We start from the raw sequence: 27,970 nt of genomic DNA on the forward strand, positions 1-27,970 counted from the left end.
CCCCGTGTCTCCTGCTCCCCTGTGTAGAATTAGCCATTTTAGGAGTATATCTTACCTAATTCATGGCTGCCTCAGCAATCGCAGACCTCTCGTCTCCTGCACACTCCACGGCCCCCTTAGTGTTGGCTTCAGCTGGTCACGTTATCACCAGAGGCCAACACTAGGGGAAAAGTGCAGGAGAAGAAAGGTCTGGGATTGATTCCGAGGGAGCCATGGATTAAGTGAGACACACTCCTGCCTCTGCTATACACGGGGGTGGGAGTAGCAGAGACACAGGGGGCGAGCAGGAGACAAAGGAGGAGACACTGGGGACAGAACGGGACACACAGGAGCCAGAACGGGTCACACTGGGGACAGAAGGAGACACACAGGGGACAGAATGGGTCAAACTGGAAACAGAAGGGGAGACACTTAGGACAGAAGGGGTCATACTGGGGACAGAAGGGGACACACTGTGGACAGAAGAGGACACACTAGGCACAGAAGGTAACAGAAGAGCACACATTGGGGACACAGAAGGACACAATAATTGGGGAGAACATCTACAAGATGCTCCTGGAATAGGGACGCACCAGGTTTAGTATATTTTTTTTCTTTGGTTTGTGCTCTCTAAATCTAGGTGCGTCTTACATTTTGGAGCGTATCATATGCCGGAAAATATGGTATACTTCAGAAGCGGTATTAAAAATAATTTATCATTTTAAATGCCCTTCATCCCATTATTTGAACTTTAAAACAGTATGCTGCCAGTTCACAAATGCTTTAGTAGATGATCATGATCTTTATGACAGGACAGGGAATCCCATATATCCTCCAAACTTCTCCATTTGAGAGCTTTTATTTGAGTCACCCCACTAGGTAAGCAGATGCCACCCAATTTAGAGGTCTAGACCATGCTGAAGTAGTTATGAACTGGTAGCTAGAGTGTGGTGTGTTTTATTGGACTGGTGTAGTGTCTAAAGGTCCCATTATTTTAAGTGTCTGGCTAGTAGTTCACTGAACAATTGTGCTGGATGTCTGTTGAAAAAAATGGGAGCAAATTTAGCTAAAGGACAAGTGAAATGTAACAAAATTGATAAAAATACACAATCATTTTCAAAATAGAGTACAGGCAATCAACTTAATAATGAATCTTATAAGAAGTGATATTTACCCAGTTACATTTCTAATTTTCCCATTGCCCCAATTGCTGCTTCATCCTCTGGGTGCAATCCGGACGGTCTGCATTAAAACAAACAGAAACAAACCACACCCATAACTCTGGAACCATGTCCTTGCTACTTGAAAATACCAACATAGCGGGCAGATGTAAAGGCCTAGATGCATTGAAGGGTGCCGAAGGGTCATGTGTGTGCTATAGCTCACAGCAGTAAACTACAAGGCATTTGGGTATAGACACATTTTGTCTGACAGCAATAAAATATTACAATTTATTTGAGCACTATCACTCTTGCATTTGCAGACCTTGCACACTTCAAAGCAAGTAGGCCAAAATTATGTTGACAAATATACTGTAACACAGGAAGGTGTATTCACATTTTAACTTTACACAAAAATATGGTGTGAATGAAAAAAATACATCAGCTCCTTAATTTTGCATTCAGATTAATTAGGACAAACTATAATGACTAGCTAAAAGATATTGGACAGACTACATTAAGTGTATACAATACGGGAAACTGTTCCGTGATGTTTAATTAGCTGTAGTCTTAACGTGTTTTGAAACAGCCTTGGCAGCTATAGAATGTGTTATATTAAAATGGCAGTCATTAAATTTAGCATGCAAATATAAAATAGCAGTCAAAAATTATAACATGATTGGATGCTCATTTATGTCAGAAATGGCTGCTATCCAATTATGCAACACATATTGCCTCATAAGATATCAGGGGTGTAAGACTGTATTAAGTGCAGTAATCAACATTTTAAGATTAGGCCCATTCACACACTAGCATAATGCAGTCATTTGCAACAGCCAATACTTGCTGAAAGTTTTCTCATAATGCACTTTGTCTTGCAATTCTCCTCAAATACAGTACTTACACTACATAATATAGACATATGGCAATGGTAGGGATTAGATTGTGAGCTCCTTTGAGGGACAGTTAGTGACAATATATATATATATATATATATATATATATACACTGTACAGCGCTGCGTAATATGTCAGCACTATATAAATACTAAATAATAATAATAAATCACATCTAGGGCTTAATTCACTAAATTCATATCACAGCCATTTTTGCGCGCATTTTTGCGTTTGCGCACGATCATGAATTTGAGCAAGCAATTGCATGATTTCGCGCGCAAGCGTGAATTTTCGCACAAAAACGATATCCTTGTGTTAGCACATAACAAGCATCCTTTTCTATTACCCAGGGATTAAAGGGACCTTGTAGTGACCCTAAACTAAATAAATGAAACACAGCGACATATAGGGTACCTACCGTACCTAGAGACAGGTCCTGTCTGTATTTCCCAGTGTTAAGCTCCATGAAAAGTCAGTCATCAGTAAGGTTGCATGGAGCTTGACCTAGATAAAGTAGCCTTCTTTTGTGGCCCTCCACCCACACTGTTATATAACTCCCTGCTCACCTTCCCTCTTGCACAATTGGATAAGCAGATGAGGGTGAGGAGGTGAGTGGGGAGGAACTTTAGAATGTGCCAGAGACTGGCAGAGGCAGTCACTGTATCCAGGTCAAACTCTGCAACCATGCCGATGGTTGAATTTTCATGGACTTGACCCCAATGGATACTTGTACTAAAACTTATACTAACAAGGTAGAGTCAGTGCCCTTCATGGGATAGTGTTTAATGTAAGGTCACTACAGGTTTCCTCTAAGGACAAAAGTGAGCATAATGGGGATGCATTGTATTCTAAATAAAAGTTAGCTGATTTTGTCCTGCAGCAGCTGCATGACTTCAACTCATATGTATGGCAAAAAGTAATGAAATGTCTTAATAACCTGCACTGCTACACACATAACCACTATTATAGGAAGCTATTTTTATATATTAAACATTTCACCTTCTGCCTCACAATCATCCCCATTACTCTGCAGAATGTGACATGAACTCTGTCTGAAAGGTGAAATTAGCTGCAAATAAGACATTATTCTTTGTACAGCGCCACAGAATATGTAGGCGCTCTATAAATCAATAATAATAATGAGAGATAAATTATGATACATTTTAATTAGAAATTATACGTATAAGAATGTATAAGATAAGTTTTGACAATAACTATATGCTATAGTGGGCAGCACGGTGGCGTAGTGGTTAGCGCTCTCGCCTTGCAGCGCTGGGTCCCTGGTTCGAATCCCAGCCAGGGCACTATCTGCAAAGAGTTTGTATGTTCTCTCCGTGTCTGCGTGGGTTTCCTCTGGGCACTCTGGTTTCCTCCCACATTCCAAAAACATACGAATAAGTTAATTGGCTCCCCCTAAAAAATTGGCCCTAGACTACAGTACTTACACTACATAATATAGACATATGGCAATGGTAGGGATTAGATTGTGAGCTCCTTTGAGGGACAGTTAGTGACAAGATAGATATATATATATATATATATATACACTGTACAGCGCTGCGTAATATGTCGGCGCTATATAAATACTAAATAATAATAATAATATCGGGTAAAAAACAAAATAGAATAAATCTATCCTTAATTTCACAATAAATGGTTTAAGAAAAAAGTAATGGCCGAGCTTATCCAATATTCTTACAATTCATTTTCAAATTACAAATGCTATGCATCATGGCAGTGTAATGTTTACCTCCTTACTTCATAATGCGCACCTTTATTGAGGATGACTATGGAGCATATTCTCTGAGACTTTTAGATTTTGTATCAGCCACTTGAAATCATCATGAAAACATTTGCCCCTCATCCAAAGTGTGCTTAAAAATAGAATCCTTTGGGTCCATACCCAGTTAGCACTTTTTGAGCACAATTTTGCATGACGTGGTTTAATGAAAATGCGTTAAACAATATTTAAGGACGCACACTAATCACCACGATCATTCATTTTTGAACGACTGAAATGTCTGGTTAAGTCTTTGAGGATCATTCCGATACTCATTGGCTTGCCCGGGTTTTACTGCTATCGTTCATTTCTGATGCTGCAAACGACGCTTGCTGATTCAGCCAGATGGATCGGGGAAACAATCATTTGTTGCATCTGCTGGTGGGTACGTAGCTTAAAGAGGAACTGTAAGGATTGAACTTAATTCCAATCAGTAGCTGATATCCCCTTTATCATGAGAAATCCTTATCTTTTCTCAGACAGTTCATCAGGGGGCTCTTTGTGGCTGATATTGTGGTGAAACCCCTCCCACAGTGTGATGTCATCAGGGTGCTGACATCACACCATGGGAGCCTTGTTGCATTGTGGGAAATAACCACAATGCAACGAGGCTCCTTCCACATACATCACCTGCCAGTAGTAAAAATGTTGCCATGTGATACATTTCAGAATATAAATCAGGGAGAAGAAAGATTTTACAATGGGAAAACTCTGACTAAATCATTTATAAATAATTATTGTAAAAATTAAGCTCTTTTTTTCATTACATTACTTTCACTGCAGTTCGTCTTTAACTCAATACTGTTATACATACAGGGCCTGATTCACAAAGCGGTGCTAACAGTTAGCACCGTGGTGAAAAGCCCTTTATCACGCCTAAACTCTGTTTAGGCATGATAAGTTTAGGTGTGATAAGTTTAGGTGTGATAAGTTTTTAGGTGTGATAAGTTTAAGCACCAACTGGGCTAGCACCGCAGTGCACAGCTGATCAAAAGTTTTGCGCTAGCAAAGTCTGGTGCACTTTGCATAGAGTTTAATGGCGCTGCTTTGCGTGCGGGACTTTGCGCACAATCTAAACTTATCTAAACTTAGCATGCCTAAACTTATCATGCCTAAACTTATCATGCCTAAACTGAGTTTAGGCATGATAAAAATGGTTATCACGCCTAAAGTCTTTAACTGGGTTATCACCGCTTTGTGAATCGAGCCCACAGTATTATGATATTAGAGGGTAGACAGCCTATTAGCTCAGAGACCTCAGAAAGCTGACACTTAGCTCCGGAGTCATACTCAGATAAAGTAAAAGACCTAAATTAAATGGCACATAAAAATTGTTCACGAATAAATTTGAAATGTTACAATGATCGTGCAATTACTAGAAATGTTAATATTTAGATGTTCACATTCCAATTGCACGATATAAATAAGTCCACACTTTAGGAAATATTTTTGCCTACATAATCATGAGAGAGAAAATGCCTTTCATGAGAGTGTACGTTTAGAGGTTTAAGCAACAGTAATAAGCAAGTTCTGCAAGAATAAGAACAGAGGGGTTAGAAGGCAGGAAAATAGTTACGTAAATCTTCTCCAATATGAAGGAAATCAGTCAGTCTGGTCACGGAGGCAGCTCCCTCATCACTCAAATTATACACTTGAAGATAAGCTCCCACCAAGCTCTATTGGGGTTTGACTAATTTACTGCACAGATACTGCATGTCTGTTGTAATAACAGGTAGGATGCACTGGGGTTGGCCATTTATCTGAATTAGACTTCTTTGCTCAGTTCACAATGAATTATGCTGCCTACTCTGCTACTCTTTTTTCATGAGCCCTTTTATCCCTCTTGGGAACCTCTGATGTGGCAGGCAAACAAAATTGGCAGCCGTGTCTAGTCAACAAGGGGAATTCTCAGGAGAAGGCATTTAACTTTGCAGAGGAAGCATTGTACTGTATTAATGTGCATGGCCCAAGAATGTTAATCACTGTCTAGTACCCCATGCTGTGATGAGTGTAAAATAACCCCAATACAAAGTTTCCTAACACTGCGCTGTGTGGTGGGGAAGGCAATGTTTTGGTGGTAATTATGACAGTCATAAATATACATTTTACGTAAGTCAAAAGTTACTTTGACTAATGAAGCATTGGTGAAATGACTTTGTATTTGCACATGCTTACTATATCATTACGTCTGTCTGTGTCACATAAGCTATATATATATATATATATATATATATATATATATATATATATATAGTAAGTGTGATCTGATCATTAAGCTATTGCTTAGCACATTGAATACTGAAGGAATATTTTTCTCTGCTCAGATGAGGTTTTAGTCCCCCATACCAGTTTAGGGGGATTTATTGGGAGTTGTTAGGTAGGGGGTCAAAAGGTTTAATTGTGATCATTTCCAACATGAAACCAGTGCAAAAGAGTTTTAGAAAATAGGAAATAATCTGCACTCAATAGAAAGTTTACCATGATCAGGGTGAAGCTTCACTGCTCTTCTTGGAAAGTCTGTATTAGTAAATCATCCCTATGTATCTCTTGTGTTTTGCCGCCCAGTTGTGACTACTCTTGCTCATGCGTACAAGCATGTGATCAGTTTGCAGGTCGTTTGCTACAGAAGGAAGTGATCTCACCAATTCAGAGACCTACAAATCGCTCAGCTGATTAAACTGATCCTATGTTTCTTCTTGTACACATAAGCAACAATACTTAAGACAACAACAACAAAAATAATCTCTACACTGAATGACTGCAAATCCTATGTAGGTACTTACACCATATCTGAGTTTGCCCATTGCATGTCCACAAAGGGCAAAGCTGACTGCATATGTTTTTTGGAGAGTGAATGTGTTACCATTCTTCCAATAGATTGGCACACAATAACTCTGCAGGTGTAGCGGATAGTGCATACTAGAGCATACTCTGCCAGGCTGGGGAAGGCCCACTTCCAAATGTTTGCCATAGTGCAGTATGAAAAATCAACACCAATTATCATCCAAACCGATCCACTAAGATGATTGGTCTTCAAGGACATAATGTCTTTTACCGTAGTTGTGACACTTTTTTTTTCAGGGATTCTCGGTTGTCCTGCCATTTAATATTTATTCCTGACAACCAGGGTCTAGCACGTGTGCAAAGTGTTAGCCTATCAATGCCTCTAGCTTCTGATAAATCAGTTTGCAGCTCCTGATCTCATATCTGGAACACAACACATTAAAGCTGCCAGCCTTATCACTTAACCTGCAATGGACAGCAATTGGAAATCCAATCAGCATGGATTCATGAAAGATAAGTCTTGTCTAACTAATATGCCAAGTTTTTATGAGGAGAAAAGTTACACCAGGGTGTTGGAAATGCAGTTGATGAGATTTATATGGATTTTGGAATAGCACTTGATACTGTCACCCATAGAAGAGCACATGAACTATAAGAAATTGTAGATTAAGAAATGGTTACAGAACAGATGACCAAGATATGTAAGTGGGGTACATTGATGGAGCACCATTTTTTTTTAATTTTTTTTTTTTAGATTTTTCTTTGATTATAATGTATTTATTGACATTATGAGAAATCTATGTAAAAATCAAATGGTGAATGTTAGTCTTATGAAAAAAGTAGTTTGAAGAAGGTTTAAAGGCAGGCGACTACATTCAAAAATAAGGGAATAAACTCAGATACTAATAATGTGATATCTTCCCACTTGTGGCGTAGCTATTAGTATCTGAGTTTTTTAGTGTGTAAATAAAATATTTAATCAGTGAATCAATTAACAAGCATGCCAAACAAACGTCCATTCTTCATCCAACTATTCACGAAGCAATGTTTAAATTGCCATTCGCACACAGCGCATGGGAATTTTAACATTACTTACATCAATTACTTTTTGTGCTGTATTGTGCAAATAGCTAGCTATAACTGGCATAAGTAACATTAAGATGGCTGTGTGCTAACTACACACCGCAATATTAATATTAATTAGTGAATATGCCCCTAAGTGTTTTTTTTTAAAATCAACTACAATAAGCAGCATTTTCAAAAACAGGAAAAAACAAAGTAAAATTAATTATTTCTAAGGGGCACATTTACACCATGGTGCTACATTTAAGGGTCCTACATGCTACAGATTGGTTCACTGGTTGCCTCTTGTAATCGTTGCCTCAAAAACACAGCACAGTGTATGCCAGTCACTGTGCTGTAACGCAATGTACCTGAATGTTAATCTTAACACAAGACAGTCATGAAAAAATCAATAATGTAATTTTAAAGACATCTAGACAAGTCATTTGCAAGTAATGTTGTCATTATAATATTTGAATGATAGTCTAGCAATACTAAGATCCAAGGAACTGATTCAGAAAATATGTTTAAATCCTGTCAGTGAAAATTTACCACAGAATCTGGGGAGGGAATTGTTTGGCCTTCTGCATCAAACCAACTTAAGTCACGTGTAAAGATGAGCCCACTTTACCAGTCAGTAGTGCTACAGTACTTGAAAATGGAATCCTTAAAAATAATTCTGCAAAAGAAGTGCTGATTGCCAAACAATGCAGCTTCTCCATGCTAGAATGTAGGTGCCTGGCTACCCTAATTATTTTGTTAGTATAGCACACTGTTTATGGCCTATCAGACCCCTAAAACAGTAGATAAAAATAACATGTTCTAGAAAAGATTCACAGAAATCACTTTAACAAAAGCAATAAAAATAAATTGCAAATAACTTATTTTCCCAATGGGCCTTGCTGGAAGGGAGAGTGAGTGTCAATTTGAGCCAAGCCTTGTCCAAAAAAGCTGTATGGGAGGCTATGGTAATTGGAACATGCAGTGCATCTCCATAAGAAGGGAAGGAGCCCAGAAGAATACAGTCTGGGCTCTGCATTGACATTTTTCAGATTTGTATGTTTTAAAAGCATATTTAGTGTGTTGGTGCAAGGGGAAGCAAGGCTAACTTTTTTAAGTGAATGGAGATCTCATTTAGGATGAATAATAGCAGGTAGAAATTGAAATTCTAGAATTGTCAACTCTGTGGAGATATATAAATGGTTCTATATACATTATAACTTGCTACATCCTTTTTGAAACACTGCCTTGGTAGTTTTCTGTGTTTGAAAATAATGCCAAGAGATTGTGTCATCTGTGTGTGGGAGGTGCATCATAGTGTGCTATAGGGGCACTCTGCTTCTACCTGTGTCACCGAGCCAGCCTATCTCAGAGAGAAGATGTGAAGAGAGAAGTAGTGCAGTGCCAGCCACAGAATGTTGCATTCTCGAGCTGCCACAATGCTTTCCTGCTGCTTAAAAAAGTAGTCAGCCATTGCTGCACTGGGTAAAAAAAAGGAAGCGTAATAGCCACAGTAAGTGTCATTCTGGCTCTTTTTCACTTTGGAATTTCACTTTAAAACAAAAATGAACTGAAAATAAACCTATAAGATAATGAATGGTGTGTGTAGTAATATAACGGAAGATAGAATGGCTTGAGCTTCACATTCTTATTTTCAGTTTAAGGAAGGAACTTCTAAGACTGCATTCTAAACAGCAGCCAAGTCTGGTGTTAATTCTACTTCATTCAACTACAAAACAAAGGAAATAAAGGCTGTTTGAACTTTGCAGCCCTGTCTTGTTATCGCACGATTGTTTCCTCAGGCTAAAATAAGTGTTTTGGCTTCTGCTTACTTTTCCTGACAGCCTAGGCTGCATTTGACTGCTGTTTGACTGCCACATTTGCTAAGATTAAATCACTTGTTTTAACCCTTGCAAGGATATAATAAAAAGGAATGTCAGACAAGTCATTAATAGGACAAGTACTATACTGTACATACTCATGTCACATGTCAGTTCAGGTACCCTTTAAGTCTTCTCTAAAAGTCAGTAATGAGACCCCACATACAGTGGCTTGCAAAAGTATTCGGCCCCTTGAAGTTTTCCACATTTTGTCATATTACTGCCACAAACATGTATCAATTTTATTGGAATTCCACGTGAAAGACCAACACAAAGTGGTGTACACGTGAGAAGTGGAAGGAAACTCATACATGATTCCAAACCTTTTTTTTTTTACAAATAAATAACTGCAAAGTGGGGTGTGTGTAATTATTTAGCCCCCTTGGGTCTGAGTGCAGTCAGTTGCCCATAGACATTGCCTGATGAGTGCTAATGACTAAATAGAGTGCACCTGTGTGTTATCTAATGTCAGTACAAATACAGCTGCTCTGTGATGACCTCAGAGTTGTCTAAGAGAATATTGGGAGCAACAACACCATGAAGTCCAAAGAACACACCAGACAGGTTAAGTTATTGAGAAATTTAAAGCAGGCTTAGTCTATAAAAAGATTTCCAAAGCCTTGAACATCCCACGGAGCACTGTTCAATCGATCATTCAGAAATGGAAGGAGTATGGCACAACTGTAAACCTACCAAGGCAAGGCCTTCCATCTAAACTCACAGGCCGAACAAGGAAAGCACTGATCAGAAATGCAGTCAAGAGGCCCATGGTGACTCTGGATGAGCTGCAGAGATCTACAGCTCAGGTGGGGGAATCTGTCCATAGGACAACTATTAGTCGTGCACTGCACAAAGTTGGCCTTTATGGAAGAGTGGCAAGAAGAAAGCCATTGTTAACAGAAAAGCATAAGAAGTCCTGTTTGCAGTTTTGCTCTGGGGGTGCTTCTCTTCAGCAGGGACAGGGAAGCTGAGTTGATGGGAAGATGGATGGAGCCAAATACAGGGCAATCTTGGTAGAAAACCTCTTGGAGTCTGCAAAAAAAACGTGGCGGAGGTTCACCTTCCAGCAGGACAATGACCCTAAACCTAAAGCCAGGGCAACAATGGAATGGTTTAAAACAAAACATATCCATGTGTTAGAATGGCCCAGTCAAAGTACAGATCTAAATCCAATCGAGAACCTGTGGCAAGATGTGAAAACTACTTTTTACAAATGCTGTCCATCTAATCTGACTGAGCTGGAGCTGTTTTGCAAAGAAGAATGGGCAAAGATTTCAGTCTCTAGATGTGCAAAGCTGGTAAAGACATACCCTAAAAGACTTACAGCTGTAATTGCAGAAAAAGGTGGTTCTACAAAGTAATGACTTAGGGGGCTGAATAACTACGCACACCCCACTTTGCAGGTTTTTTGTTTTTTTTAAATGTTTGGAATCATATATGATTTTCGTTCCAGTTCTCATGTGTACACCACTTTGTATTGGTCTTTTACGTGGACTTCCAATAAAACTGATTCATGGTTGTGGCAGCAATATGACAAAATGTAGAAAACTTCAAGGGGGCTGAATACTTTTGCAAACCACTGTATATTCTTAAAGAGAACCCGAGGCAGGAATTTGAAATCTTAAGAGATCACAGAGGCATGTCCTGTGCATAATGACATGCCTCTGGGTCTCGCTATTGCCGCCTCTAGTCCCCCCCCCCCAGGGTCTCCTGTGCCCCCCCTTAAAAAGGGTCATCTAATTGGAAGCTAAGCCGTTACCTGGGAAGTACTTCATAGGCCGCGGCCTAGCTTCTGATTGGAGGAAGCTCACAGGAGGCGGGCAGCGGCGCGGACAGAGGGGGGAGCACGCATTGAATGACATACAGAAGGTAAATAGATGGCTAGCGACAATGAGACTGTCGCTAGCCGATCGCTTTTTACAGGGGGGCACAGGAGACCCTGGGGGGGGGGACTAGAGACGGCAATAGCAAGACCCAGAGGCATGTCATTATGCACAGGACATGCCTCTGTAGTCTCTTAAGATTTAAAATACCCGCCTCAGGTTCTCTTTAAGATTGCTAACAATTTTATAATGTAAAATGATTTAGTTTTGCAATATGTTGGAAACAATATGCTGCTCTTGTCAATTTTTCTGCATCACTATAAGATCTTACACAAGGGCTGTTTTCCACTACACACAATTTTTCTGTGTTTTCGAATCACATGCAAATTGCAAAATGCAAGGAAAATAATGAAAATCACAGGAATCCCTTTTATACTAGTGCAATGTGATTGTGGTGGGATTTTTCCTGATCAACAAAGTCCTGCATACTTTATTTTTCTACATCTTTTCTTTGTTTTTCTAGCATCTAGTGAAAATCACAGCAAAATCAAATTGCAAAATCACTATGAGGCCTCTTGCACACTACATGCGATTCCGATGTTTTATACGTCCAATTTTTTTATGCCAATTAAAAAAACCTAGCGGCATGCAGTGCGTTTTTTAATTGGAATCAAAAATTAGATCAGATAAAAAAAATCGGAATCGCATGTAGTGTGCAAGAGGCCTGAGAATGAATCAAAAGCGCATATTGTGTTTTGCGATTTGTGTGGGAACCAGTCCTTAGGGTTCGAGGTTCAGCAGGTTTTATTGTACTATGCATGATGGTGTGAACCATTTGAGGGGAAATGATGATGCTTGCAATTGTGCATGTTCAATAAACAGAACTGTATTCTTGCAATTCAAGTAAATAGAAAAGGCATAGCTGCATTTCTGACCCTCCACATGTCCTACCTACATACTTATTTTTTAAGTATGAATAAATGTTTGATTTTCATAAAACTCAGTTGCAGGTAAAGACTTATACTGTAGTTTCTGACATGGTTAAATGTATCCCACATGACTCAGTTCAAAGGCAGGTATGTACTTCTTAGACATCGTATAAGCTTCTGATACGTTACATTATAGTTCATGATATGAAACGTTTACAACTTCACCAAATAACAAAAGGATCCACTTGTAACCAAGTAAAACAATAAAAGTACACTTGTAACTAGTATTTCAATGAAGTTTAAAGGTCTCTCCTATTAAGAAAAGTAGATTATTAAATATTTCCATAGAGACTTGGAACTAATTGCTCAAATGTAATAGGTTATCAGGTCTCAGCCTCAATATGTGATCTGTGATTCATGGCAAGACCAGGTTACAACAGTCTACTAGGGAAATTAGAATGGTCAAGAAGAGGCTTGCTAAGGGCAACTTTGGTCAAATGGATGTGTTGGCGGCCCTTATATTTTGGGAATTATGATTAATGGCACTAATAATGCGGATGATTACTGATACGTGCATCTCCTGTAGTTTATCATATTGCACTGCCTGCCTACGTCCACAATAAATATGCTATCATTTACCTCTTTATTGAAGGCACTGTTCCTCCGAAAGGAATGTTTTCTAATTACTTGGAAATGTTTTATGCCTTAAACATTGTGCAGCTCTGGACCTTGCCAACTGCTCAGTGTCTTTCTGTTGATTAATGGCATTGCGTTTAATCAAAATTTAGAACCAAGCTTGAGCATCTCTCTCGTGTAGAGACTGTGAACTGCCAAAGCACTTAGTGAAAGAAACGTGGCTGAAAACAACTGCAACGGCGTATCTGATTCCAAAGCCACGGGGTGCCATTAACCCTTATTCTGGCTGCAGAACAGTGAAAATAAAAACAAGATTAATTACATTTATACAGCTTGAGTAATTTTTATCTATATTTACAGGAGAAGGAGATAGTGTGAGACTGATTTGCCAAAAGCATAAATTAGAGAGTTTACTTTAAATATATGACTCTGATTAGCCAGGACATTAGAACTGCCTGCTTAATATTAAGTAGGTCTTCCTTGTGTCAACAAAAGAGCTCTGAACCACAAAGTATGGACTCCACAAGACCCCTGCAGGTCTCCTGTAGTATCTGGCATCATGATGTTAGCACCTGATCCTTTAACTTGAATATGAGTCCCACTGATTATGGATTGAGGCTAATGCATGAGTTATTCATTGTGCCTGCCCTTTTCTCACTCACTAATCTGCTGCTACTGGCTAAATGTCACCATCTCTTGTCATGTGACACTCGTCACAGGATTTATGACTATCGGTCTGGTAACATTTGATTAATGGGAGCAGCTTACTTTGGGAGGAAGGGGCAAGCACAATTTACAAATCAGGTTAAAATATTGCTCCTTAAACAGAGCTTACCATGAAATCCTCTGCATCTGATAATACCACTGCCATAATGGGGCATATGTGGTCTTCACCAATCCTAAGGTAGGTGGTAACATCTGCAAGATTTAAATGAAACTGTGATTCCTCAGATCAGGTTACCCACTTCCCTTGCTATCTTTGCTCCAGTTCTGACAATCATGTACCCATTGTAAGTGCTATTTTGGATACACAGAGGTAAGAATGGATATTTTGACCTTCAGCTATTCAGCCCTGTACATACAAAGCGACAATGCTCTGTGTGTTTTGATGCCTCTTTCTCATGGCCAGCATTTTTTTTTATAATCTGTGCTACAGTAGCTCCATTGTGGGGCTGGACCAGACTAGCTTTTGCTCCCTATGTGCAGTTAATGAACCCTGGGTGCCCATGACCCCGTCTCTCATTCCTGAGACCACATTTGTTAGGAATTAACCAATGCATACTGGCAACTCCCCATAAGATCTGATGATTGGGGATGCTCTAAATCAGTAGTCTATCATCACAAGTTGGTTCTGTGGTGCTTGCCTGGATCATTATTCCTGTAAGAAGACTTATAGGAGCATTAAGAAAAAAAATATTAACAGTTGACTTTAATGACTCAACTGTAACCCTTTTGGGGTAAACATAAAATGGTTCTGCTTAAGATATCACCATTAGCCCCATTCATGCTATTATCCCTTTTGTACATTGCATATGAAAAAAAATATTTGCAAGGGGTAGGAAAAGGAAGGGGGGGAGGGGTCTTTCTCCTTTTTAAGGTGTTGTAAGGTGTTACCCAATGTTAAAAGCCCAGCTCAGTCCCACATTTGAGAGCTCCACCTCCTGGCCAACCCCAGGCTGCATTGTAGGTAGGGAGTCTTTGAAACACGAGAAGGGTGCTAACCTACATTTTCTGTTGTTAAACATTTCACCTGATAGGTAGGGAATACATTAATGAAACATCTCTCTGCATGTATTTAACACACAAAGGCAGCAACTTTACCAGATATTAGGTGGCAGTCACTGCAGCCACCACCAGGATAGCGGCCCTACTTTTTGTAGTAAATTTGCAACTATTATTCCCCCCCCCCCCCCTCGACTGCACATTATTAAAGGCTTGATAAACCAATCTGTTAATGCTTCTTGAAACATTTGTTAGTGTTGAACTGAGTCGTAAATAATGAATGTAAAATGTATGCAGATGTATACAACGTGAAAACTGAGCTTTTGCTGCTTTTTAAGGAGCATGACTTTGCAAAAAAAAAAATGGCATCAACATAGTATTGCACATGCTAGTATTAAAGGTAGATATCATTATCCCTCAAAAGGAACACTAGGCTCCCTAAGTGTACTGACAACTATAGTCTATGAATTAACATAGTTGGGCTGCTTGACCTACTGTATATGTTTAGGTAAAAGCAGAATTCTTGTTGCTAGTTTCTAAATGTTACTGCTGTCCTTTAATGTTAATCTCCATCCAAACAACAACCAGTTGGACAGTATATGTGACATATCATATGTGTCAAAAGACTTGTAATTAAGCCCTGCTGTCATTCCTCTGAATCAGATAAATTAGCAAAAATCAGAATCAGAAAACACAACCTAAGTGTGGCTCTGTAAAAATTTACATAAAGTTAACATAGTTTGGGGTATTTCTACTATTATACCACTTATATATGTTACGGCCAGAAATCGAAGTCTTGCCACTTTGGGTTCTGGCCGGTCAAAACTAGAAGTGGCCGTCTCACTGCGGCCAATGTGCGAAATGAATTGAATCCTAGCGGCTCCTTCTTCTACCCCGGCTCTGACTCCTCCCCCGTCCCTCTCCTATCGAGTTCTGGTATTTTGAGAGCTGGTAACAAACATTCATTCCCTTCTTCCTAAGAGTTGTCTGCATGGCAGGAAAGCAGGGGTTTCCTGCAAAGCGGGTGCTGGCAGAAGCAATGTCTGCAGTGTTCCCGCTCTGCCTCCCTGCTGCGATGAACGACTCGGGGGGGGGGGGGCATGTGTCCCCAGCTGCCAGAACTCAGTAGGAGGGGGGTGGAGGGAGGAGCCAGAGCCGGGGAGAGAAGGAGCCGGCAGGATTCAATCCATTTCGCACATTGGCCGAAGTGAGACAGCCACTTCTAGTTTTGACCGGCCAGAACCAGAAGTCAGTGGCCAGACTTCGGGTTCTGGCTCTAACATATATAACATACATCTAATAAGCTTTTAAATATATAGCTGTGATAATAATATGTGGTGTTATAAATGTCCCTGTAGTTCAGCTTTAAACTTAAACACAGTAGGGCACAAATATTTTATGGCATTACAGCAGTTAAATTATAGGTGTAAAATGATTTACATTGATTCGCTTATTGTTAAAGAGGCACTATGGCGAAAAAGTTTAAAATTTAAAATATGTGCAAACATATACAAATAAGAAGTACGTTTTTTTTCAGAGTAAAATGAGCCATAAATTACTTTTCTCCTATGTTGTTGTCACTTACAGCAGGTAGTAGAAATCTGACAGAAGTGACAGGTTTTGGACTAGTCCATCTCTTCATAGGGGATTCTCAGCAAGGCTTTTATTCTTTATAAAGATATTCCCTAAAAAGGATTTAAACAATAATGCTGGCCAGCCTCCCTGCTCGCTACACACTTGGACAGAGTAACTGTCATTCACTAATTGCTTTGAAAATAAATAAATCCCTGAGAATCTCCCCATGAAGAGATGGGCTAGTCTAAAACTTGTCGCTTCTGTCAGATTTCTACTACCCACTGCAAGTGACAGCAACACTTCTTATTTGTTTATGTTTGCACATATATTACATTTTACATTTTTTTGGCATAGAGCCCTTATAATGATTTCTAGCAACATGTAGAAAAAGTATTGGTATTATTGACAGATATATATATATATATATATATATATATATATATATATATATATATATATATATAAATATTTAGTTCTGCAATTTGCTTCAGTCTTAAACATACTGTCTTTCTAATTAGTGATAAGATGAACAGTTTGCAGGAGAACAGTTTGTGGCAAACATTAACATGGGGCGAATGTGAACTTTGCAAACGTTCGCCGTTGTTTGCTGAAAACTGTTCTCCTGCAAGCAGTTCGTCACATCACTATTTCTAAAATATCTTTTACAGTAACTGTGCTTAACTCCTCCTCTTCGCCCACTGCAGATTTATAGCAAAAGCTCCATTTTACAATTTTAGACATTAGGACTCAGCGCTTCTTTCTGCAAGTATTTTTCTTCTATCACTTGTTTAGTAAGCATAAACTTGAAAACAAAAAAAAGCAACAACAAGAGACTACAGATCCCTTTAAATGAATGATATTGCCTTAATTTAAATAGGCATAATAAGTTAAAAAATATGACAATTATAAAATCTTGCTAATTTTGGGCATCCTACTGGATAGTTAAAATATCTTTAGCATGTTAAAATGTCCTTCTATTTTGGCATTTTATGTTTAATTACGCATCCCATTTTAATACTTTTTCAAAAAAAAAATGTAAAAAGAGTTATTTGTCAGGACAAATACATACATTTCTTTTAATGTGGATTTTTTACGACCCTGTCATGCGACCATTCACCGTTGAAGTTAAGTGTTTTTTTAATACCATTACTGAACTGCTGAAATGGATGCTAATATAGCTCGGAGTGCTAATGTCAAGTCCTCGCAATAAAAAAGACAGACTGCAGAATGAAATAATACCAAGAAAAAAAATAGGACAAACGTGCCTAATCCACACTTTCACTGTTGAATTTCCATGGCGGGTTTTGCAAGGCTTTCTGGGGACAAGATCAGTTAGATCAACCATAAAGCACTATTTATTTAATAACAGGAAACAATAAACTGATATCTGGATTAAATCACCAGACTTGGTAGCCCATATACGCTATTGATTGTTGTATTGATTTTGAAGAAAAGCAAGTTGGCTGTATTTGGTGACACTTTTGGACTGTGTAAAGTAAAAGGTCTTTAGAAATAAATCAATAAAATACATTATCTTTCAGATTAATAGATAAAAGTATACTCTAATGGCAACAATGATGGCTTAGGAGATACTGTGTGACAAGTTAAAGGCACCCTTTGATGTCCCTTCATACTTGGCTTAGAGAAGTCTAACATATCAGCCACATGCTAGTTGCAGGGAATCATAGCCTCCTTGATACAGCTGTGATGTCAACTGCCCGGAAACCTGTATACAGCTCAGAGATGTGTACGTTGCTTTCAATAACGGTAATTATCCTGGTCATAGGCAGTTAAAAGAGTATACCTTAAAAACTGACTGTACAAATATGAGGACATATACTCTTGATGTCTTTTAGTCATCTTTAGCACATGGCTGCAGTCACACAATCATTAATTTAGTAATTTTCCAGCAATCCCACTATGTTCTTATATGATCTAGGCTAGGAATGGAAATCTTGGACACCTAATATTAATTCCTAAGGATTAATGCCACAATTTTTCAAACTGTGTAACTTGATTCTGAGCACAACACAAACAAACCCCTCCTTAGACCCTCATGAGTTGAACAGAGAGGGATACGTTTGGCATAGTGCTTCCAGTCACTTCATTAGTGCAGGTGCTTAAAGAGAACCAGAGATGAAGCACCCTCTTGTATTTTACCTTATAAATCAGTGGGAACATGACAGTAAACACCTAATCTGCCCTTTGTTTCATTGTTCTCTGTGTAATCTGACTGTTATCACGTCTGATAAGAATCCCCGACTGAGAAGTCAGGCTGCTCCGTCTAGCTTTGCTACAGAAAGATTATAGCTAAGTCTGTCTTCTGTGGTGTTATTTCAAGCCCAAGCCTGCCCCCTTGTGGCTTTGCTATAATGACTCAGCAATAATCATTCCCAGCAAAGCCAGATTTAATTGCTCAGTCTGGGATTCTTGTGACTGCTGTTAACAGACACTTTTAGCAGTGAGGATGAAACAGAGAGCATGGTAAGTGTTTTCTCTAATGTTCTTACTGATATACATGGTAAAATACACAAGGGTGCTTCCTCTCTGGTTCCCTTTAAAAACCTAACAAAATCTCTATAACATACAAGGATTAGAAAATTATGGGGCTGTGTGAGGAAACGCGGAAAAGCCGCCGCTAATACTCAGAGTGAGGCGGCTGACTCCGCGTTCAACATGGCAGCTGGCGCGCAGTCAGAGCGCGGAGAAACCGCCGCATGCTCAAACAACAGGGTGGCGGATTCCGCGTCCAATGCGGCAAGTTGCACGCATAGGCCTGCTCCTCTCAGTAATGCGGAATGCGGAGAAAACGCCGCACGCACGGACAGCGGTGCGGCGGATTACGCATCCAACACAGCAGAAACATTACAACACATGACTGGTGTGGCTGGCACTGATAGTCCACACAGGTTTAGGAGGACGCGCACGCGCGCAGAGAGGCAGGGCCTTTATGGCAGTCAGAAGGGGGTCAGTTGACCAAGCCGGTCAGCTGACAATTTCAGCAACTTTCATTGGTGCAGCACTTAGGGGAGGCTCTGGTGAGCGCTGGTGTATATATACTGGGTACTGGTCATTCATCTGGTGTCTGGCGTTGCGATCACTACGTGGTAGCACTCAGACCTTGTCAGTATCTGTGTTTATTAGACAGTTTCGTAGGTGTTGATGATCACGGAGCTCACACCTTAGCCTAGGAATTCTGTTATGATCTGTATTATTATCTAGACCAGTTTCCAAGGTGTTGATGGCCAAGGAACTCACACCTTAGTCTAGGAATTCTGTACCATCTGTATTATTGTTATTATCTAGTCTAGTTCCTGGAGTGTGAGAATCTTGGAGCTCACACTCAAGCTTAGGCATTGTTGATTATCTGTTATGACCTTTCTGCCTTCCTGACCATTCTTCTGATCTCTGATTCTGCACCTTTGTCTTTCTGATACCTTGTTGCCAAACTCTGCTAGTCCCTGGATTCTGCATCTGTCTCCTGTCTCTGTACTGTGTCTGTCCGTGTGTTTACGACCTGGCCTGTCCGACCTCGAGAACTATCTCTCCTGTTAAGAGATAGTTCACAGATCTGTTAGTGACACTGCCCATTGGTGTCACTCACGCTCTGTCCTTCCCACTGTCTCAGCCTGGCTCCGCCCCTTGGGGAGCATCAGACCTGTGGAAGGAATCTGATCCATAGCAGTAGCTCTTACTGCCTAGCACCTATCTTACGGGTGCTTTCCTCAAAGTATTACTGTTGCACCAAACACTCTCATCTCTCAGGTGTCCAGAGGTTAGAAGATATATCTGATTATCGGTGATACTGCAGATCATCAATAATCGGGTATATTCTGCATTCTCGGTGATACTGCAGATCACCGGTAATCAGACCCTCTCTGTGTTACACCGATCGTTACAGGCTGTCTGTGCTCATGTGCAAGGTACAAATCACGAGTTGAAAAATGACATACAGATTGTGTATATATTTTTTTGAAATTGAAATTAAAGGTGATTCTTTAATTTATCAAACTGCATAACCATTTGTGCAGCACTAATAAATAATCATGGAAACTGTCTACAAGAGTTTACTTTTGCTTTAAGTCCTCTACTGTCCTCTAGTCAACCCAGATTTAAGATGGGGCCCCCCAGATGGCAGCCCCTACCCCAGGAGAAATGAGTATAGGGGTACATAGTACCCCTGACCCATTTCCACAAAGGGTTAAAATAAATAAAAACACAAGAACTAAAAAAGTCCTTTATGTTTCCTAATTAACCATGAATACTTACCTTTAAAAAAAGTTCCCACGCCAATATCTTTGGAGGCTTCTCCCTCCCGAGGTAAGTACCCCCAGGGGCACTTTTCTTTATTACAGGTGTTCTTTAATTGCCACCTCAGACACATTTAATCCAGTATGTGAACTAAGTTTTACTTTCTAGGGTATTATTATTTAGGTCTACAGATGTAACAATGTCTAAAAACATGTACATTCATATTGTTATTACATACTACATTTCCTCTCCATGGTAGCACAGATCAGATAAGTATTTTTTCTGCATCTGACTTGTCTTATGTGTCTCTCAATTTCCAATACATAGAGTTTGTTGTCAGACTCTCAGATCTGGTAACAAAAGCAAGAGAGAGAGAGAGAGAGAGAGAGAGAAATGCCTAAAATATGATAAAAAAAAAGAGAGCAACAATTCAGAAATGGGAGAAGCAGGCAGACTGTAAAAATAAGATAAAATAATGAATTGTAGAAAAAAGAGCAAAAAACTGAACTAAACTAAAACATATACATGTAAATATACTTATAAGCCAACTTTGGTTGTTTTATATATATCCCAAGCGTTCTGAGCAAATCCTGATCATATGCTCAAACTGCTTTGCTGGGTTTTACAAATTCACTGTACTGATGGAGTGTACAGTATTACATTCTGCAACTTTTCACATGGAGATGTTTCCTCCATATGATTGCAGTCTATCATCCTTATAGAAAACCCGAGACAAACCTTTGGTAAGATAACACGTATTTACCTAGGAAAAAGAAGAGGGAAGCCTCTGGATCCATTCTGGGAAGCTTCCTGTTTTCTCCCCCTGCTTTTTGCTGGGAACATCGGGGGCCACACTCCTCTTCTGGCAAGACCGCAGCCTTGCTGCACCCACGCGATCTTGACCGTGTCTGTAAAGTAGCACAGACCGCAACACTAGGAACACTGTAGAAGTTACAGCCAACAAGAAGATATCCCTAGCATTCAGCACTTGCCACACAGGAGAGCTCAGATGCTGGCAATAGGGTAAGAATGGTGGTGACATCTTTACTGCTGGCAGGTGCATTGCTGAGGAATGTTTGGGGGTTGTGTGTTTTGAACTAGATAGAAAAAAACCACCTGGGGCCATATGTAATTCACCTTTTCTCCTGAGATTTCTCCAAAGAGAACATTTTTCATCTTCTATTTAAATTAACTTTTTAGCACTTGCAGTGGAAAAAGTACCAAAAAGTAGGTGAAAAAGTACTGTCAAAATTATTCTGAGAATGAGTTTGCTTGCTGGTGGTGTAAAAGGCATTTTATTTACAAGTTGTGAAAATATTACCTAGGAGAAAACTCAGGCGAGAAATTAAATTGCATATGGCCCCTGGTCTCCCAGAGTGCACTGGGAGTGCAGTGGGAGAAGAAGGGCAAATAGCTAATCAGCGTAGACTTGACATTAGTGGGAGGGCGGGGTTACATACCAATATACAGCAATACACTGTATAGCTATAGGAAGTGTTTCTGTAAACATATGCTGAAATCAGGACAGTTACCATAAAAAGTGGATATCCTGAATTATTTACTGCATTCTATATATATCATTACAGTGTCGTTGACAAATCTGTGTAACAGAAGGGTAAACTCAGTTAATATATTTTGAATATATATTTTAGGTAGACCCTTATATTACATAGAAGTGGTAAGATTGTACAGTTAAGATTGTATCATTAATGGACACCGTTGGTTTACAGAAAATGGAATATCTAAAAACAGGGCTATAGGTAAACTAATATGATTGCAAGTAAATCAAATGAAAGAGAATCACAGTGAATTCTCTTCCTGCGTACATTGTACTCACGTATTAATTTACAGTGGAGTGGTCTCTGGATGATAAGGGGAAACAAGTCAAAAAGCACAAATGAAGATCAAGGTGCATCACATATTAGTGACGAAAAACAACGAAGGAATCCATTTATTGATTCTATGTTTAGAAATGGGGAACTGCAACCCCAGCATGATAAACTCACAGTGCAGATGTCAACAAGCAGCAGGGCAAACCAAGCTAGTGAAGCATGCAGGAGTAGGTCAACAATGTTTCTCCCCTCTATTAGGGCTTTCTCAAGACTGTTTGCAGTCACCAAGCTTACTTCATTGTTTTGGATTATTTATAGAGCATTTGTATGGCTATGCTTTTCAATAGATGCAGTTATGCCTATGAATTACTGGTGACCTGTTTGCACTGTACTATGGTAGAATGCCTGGAAGCAGAGGTCTCTGGACCTAAGAAAATTCTCTGAACATTTTTCAAAGATGAGTCGTTTACAACAGCCAAAAATCTTCGGAAGTGAATAACTGGGTAAAGTAAAAACTAGTGGCTATGGTTAACTCTATGGGAAATGGCTAAATTAGTGGCAATGGGTAAGAACTTCATCGAGTATTATAAACTAGCAAGCACCAACAACAATACATTTTAACTTGTATATCTACGTCTAAAAAGAACCCCCACACAACTATTTTCTACAAATACATGATGAATAAGCAAGGAACAAAATGATGTGTAGTGTAATTATTGACTGCATATTAACATGTAAAAGCTAAAAACAGTGTCATGATGTATAACATCTTGAGGTGAACTTGCATTGTAGAGAATAATAACAGGATCTGCAAACGGGTGAATGTTAGAAAAGTTATCTGAATCAATTCCAAAGCAAGAGAGGCTAATATGTGCTAACAAGAGGCACACTATCACCTGCGCTGTTAATGTTATGCAGTGACTCATCCGATATGCCATGTTAATTTATTCCAGCACACCTGTTGTATCCAGCAGTCAGGTAACCTGGCAGCAGAAGGGTGTTGTAGATGTCACTAACGCACCCTTGAAACCCCAGGAGGTTTTCATGAACTGGATGCAAATTCTAGGTGTAATTCAATTGTTTTCCTTCCTCGTCTAGGCTTGTTGTGCTAACAACCTGATGGCAGCAGCTCCTCTGGCATCTGCTATGGCCTTACAAAGGTTTACATGCCTTCCCAAGATGAATAAATATGTTTATTTGAGTTGCTGTCTGCAATAACACATTTCAGCACACTTAAATAGGCAACACATTTAGAACGAGAAAACGTGTGCTCAAAAGTGGCAAAGTCATGTGTATGAAGGCACGCCAATATTAAGACTAAGATAATATTGCTAAGAACTCTACTATATTTATTAATACAGTATGTGGTACTACTAAATCCAAAGCTTGAATATAATACATTATTGAAGATAATCAGTTTCACTTGTATTGTTAACTGCTTGTGCAGCAGATGTAAAGGTCTAGACAGTCTGTACTTTAGAAAATACAGATTTCATGCTTGTAATGAAATGTAATTTAGAGTGTATCGAAACACAAAATAAAAGACAACACATTCTAATAGCAATCAGGCAAATCAAAAGATTGTATAGATGGTGGGCAAAATACTCTTTTTTCATGAGTCAATTGTGCTTGCAAGTGCAGTACAGCTGCTATCTACCTGACCTCAGTAGATTTAGCTGGTGGAAGGGCCAATTACGAATGAGTCTATGAAACTCTCAAGAATATTAGAGGCTACATTTTCCAGCATTACAGTAGAAGACGTGATTGGAGGGTTGGCAACAGATACTGACAGAGTCAGTGACAAGGGTGGAGTAACATTTTGAATATTGCTTCTATAGTTGCACAGTTCTACATCCATCTCATCCATATTTAGTTACATTTACAAGAGATGGGCAGAAGTTTGTGTATAAACTGCTGTAAACTTCTAGTTCACAGGAAGTGAAAGACCCTACTTTGTGAACATGAACCCAACTAGCAAAAGGGATCTTGTATAAATATACAGAGGAAGAAAAAGAGATAAGATTTTTAAATGTCATAATACAATGCCAATGATCTTTCTTACTTCATTTGGGGGTTTTGTTGGGCTTTAAGCTTTCTCCCAGTTTTATAAACTCATACTTGACTGCAAATCAAGTTACAAAAAGACTGAATTATGAGCAACCATTGTAAATGACCATAATGGTATCAAATATAATTTACTATCTACATGCATACATTTGCACAAATTCTCTGACCACTGCTGGGGATATTGTAGTGTAGAGAACTGATCCAAAGTATGGAATTTCCTTCTGGAGTCAGGGGGCATTAAGTACAGCATGTCCAAGCTACCAGAGGACAATTATACACGAAACACTTTTTTTTCACTATAGGATAGCTGCTGTATACTCTGCATGATAAGACTGCTAAGAGAGAATAGAAAATCAAGCCAGACAGTTCATAAATGAGGTCCAAAATGCCGTAGGTCTAAAATATATCATATTAAATTACATTTTCTCTTCATTAGGGGAAACATCTAAGGCAACATACAAGAAAAAAATAAAACAAAACACTACATACAGTATATTAGAACACACCTTGTAATTTTGAACAAGTTGTGAATGTTATGACTGCAAGCTTCTTTGGTTTCATGAAATACGTGATAGTCAGGGCACATAGGAACTACCTACTATACTTCCATATTTCATACTACAATTACGCTCTGTATTTACAATGTATTTATGAAAAGTGAATTCCCAGCACTAGCTGACCAGAACTACCTGGGATTTTTGATTGGCGCCACTGGTACACTACTGCTTAGAAGAAGCAGGTCACTCAGCGATAAGATTATGGAGGAGACACAGTACTGCCCCTTTTTAAAACAGAATTGTGTGCAAGTGTGTTGTCTTAGACATTTATACTATTGCCATTATTATCTGAAAATTGTGGAAGTCTTATCCTGCTTGTTCTCAGAAGCAAAGTATATAGTAACATGTTAGGGTTGGGAACACAATGTACAGTTCCACTCTAAGGACACTGTGGACTGCGACAATCAGCTGTGCAAGACTGATATCATTCAAAGGGTAATGGGTGAGAGGTTTCACAATGAATATGCTAAATATTATACGTTTTCAACTGCAGAAGCCTCATTTAATACAACTTTATTTATTGCTTCGGGCAGTGAAGGAAGCTAAAAATCCCTAGGTCAATAGAAAGCATGTACAACTAAAATGTGAAACATCCTCCCATGGCTTGATACAAATTATTATTATATTAATATTAAAGTCTTTGTTTAGATTAATTATTTGTAATAAAGAAAACAAAATCATCCAAACACGATGAAATATTGAAAATATTCAACTCAAAATATTTATTTCAATATTTCACCAATCCCCCAAATGATGTTATGCCTATAGAATGACTACCAAGGTTGGATACCCTTACCATGTTTGTGTTTACTTGCTGTAACCAGAATTATCTTTGTAAACCAAAAAGAAACCATATTTTGATGTTTGATGTACCCTATGTCCTTGCTGCTGCTTCATTTTTTCTTTTGTTCTTGTATTAATATGTGTTGTCTCTTATATGAGACCTCCAAATACATATATTTTTTCAATATTGCTAAATTCTCTCTTTCGTTTAAACTGCTTATCAATATAGCTATTTTGAACACTAAAATATGTATTTTAATATTTTATATGTTTCAAATCAGAGATGCTAAATCATTTTGAATTGTGTTTAGCAATAACCACAACACAAAAATAAACATAAGAAATAGAAACCTATACATCCTCTTTAAGATATCCCAAATTGTATTGCCTTTCACAACAAAATGTCTGGCTTATTTAGTGTAGTAATATAAAGGGTATATAACTTGTACAGTATTATGTGGAGTAACCCATAGCAACCTATCAAGACTCATCAGCTATTTTTGTTATGGACGACTGCCCTTTGCATATTTCTAATTGTACCTTGAATAAGCCCCTATGTTTCTACTGTGGAGAACAGAATGGAAACTGATCTGTGATTTAATGACAGAGTCAATGACTTTGTGATGTGACTGGCATGCATGAATGATGAATCAGATGATGCTTAATGACTTTCTTAATCATCCTGCAGTTTCTACTGTAAACAGTGATATATTTATCAATACTTTGTGTTATCGCTGTAATATTTTAAGCATGCTCTATTTAATCATTGCCAAACAAGCATGTTGATGACTAAGATAATACAAGTCAGAGGTTTTTGGACTAGACTGAATCATGTTTAACACTTTTTGATTAACTGTCATGACTGCTTTTGTTAAAGTTTTTTTTTTACCTACTACAGATTTTGAAGCTGTCAAGATTCCAAGTATTATATATTATTATATAAATACATTGCAACATTATTACGCTCATCTTCTAGTCAGCCTTTCTCCTACACTGTTGATCTAGTAACAATTAAGTAATACACCCTCCTAAAGGCAGTGTATTACAAGTGGTGGGACTGAGTCCGAGTTTATAAAGATATTCATAGTAATAGGTTTAGTGAGCTATTAATACATTTGCATGAGAACAAAAGTCAAGCACTTATACTCAGATTCCCTTATGATGAAGTTACCATTATTGAGGAGATGTATTAAAATCTAGCTGTAGTCAGACATGAAACTGATAAAAGTCTTGATGCACACAGTCATTCCTGTGTTTCCTTCAGTAATTGGGTTGTCCTTGTACCATGGGATATGTACTAGTACAGCCAATGAACTGAATGGGAGGAGAAAAATTACCTACTTTGGCTATCATACATGTTGTAAAGGACTGAAGTCCTTAAAGAGGAACTCCAGCCTAAACAAACATACTGTCATTAAGTTACATTAGTTATGTTAATTAAAATAGATAGGTAATATAATCTCTTACCCACCCTGTTTTAAAAGAACAGGCAAATGTTTGATTTCATGATGGCAGCCATCTTTTTGGTTGAAAGGAGGTGACAGGGAGCATGAGACACAGTTCCAACTTTCCTGTGTCCTGAGTACCTCTCCCAGTTGCTAGGCAACGTGAATAACAGCATAGAAAATCCCATCATGCTCTGCACAGCATCAGGAAAAAAAAGCCCAGGCTTTTTTTCTTTGATGGGTGGAGCTTAGGTAAAAATGAAGCTAAAAATGATGCTTTGGTAAGAAAAACAATGTTCTGATGCTGTGAAACTGTTAAAGAAACACCAAGTCTTTTCAGTGCTGCTGAGTAGATTTTTAGTCCGGAGGTTCACTTTAAATACACGTTGATCTAGATGAGAAACCCCAGTAGAAAAATGTAAATCTGCAGTGGGAATTCCTCAGTTTAATAATCTGACTCCCTTATTTTATTCAAGAATCAATTTTATTTCCAAAACAGTGGCTAGATTCTCAATATTTCTAATTACAAACTAACATTCTATGGTCAAAAGCAACTACACACAAAATTATATGCATTGTATAAAAATGCATACAAGAGCAAAAATATATTTTTTTAAGAAAAAGTTACAACCTTACTGCTCACCGTATCTAGTATCATTAATATTATTATCCATGTATAGCGTCTTGCCCACACAGCAGTGAGATGCACAGTCAAAGTGCAGATACCCTTCAGCAAAGACAAGTACTGAGTAAAGATGATGACCAATTCTACTAAGAGAATTTCTCCTGTGGAAGGATTCATGCTGGAG

General features: G+C 38.6%; 1 protein-coding gene across 7 annotated transcripts in view; it reads right to left on the reverse strand.

Annotated features, from left to right (window-relative positions):
* Nucleotides 1-27,970, reverse strand: part of BNC2 (basonuclin zinc finger protein 2) — a 703,423-nt gene that overhangs the window by 18,418 nt on the left and 657,035 nt on the right. The window contains exon 7 of one of the 7 annotated variants that reach the window (XM_068234379.1): nucleotides 1,154-1,221. The exons of the other annotated variants lie outside the window; for them this stretch is intronic. Within the exon in view, the coding sequence (XP_068090480.1) occupies nucleotides 1,158-1,221 (64 nt within the window). The 3' untranslated portion in view covers nucleotides 1,154-1,157. The remainder of the gene's footprint in view (nucleotides 1-1,153; nucleotides 1,222-27,970) is intronic. 7 annotated transcript variants of the gene reach the window in all.

Source organism: Hyperolius riggenbachi, chromosome 1 (genome assembly GCF_040937935.1).
Source record: "Hyperolius riggenbachi isolate aHypRig1 chromosome 1, aHypRig1.pri, whole genome shotgun sequence".
In the NCBI taxonomy this organism is placed as follows: Eukaryota; Metazoa; Chordata; class Amphibia; order Anura; family Hyperoliidae; genus Hyperolius; species Hyperolius riggenbachi.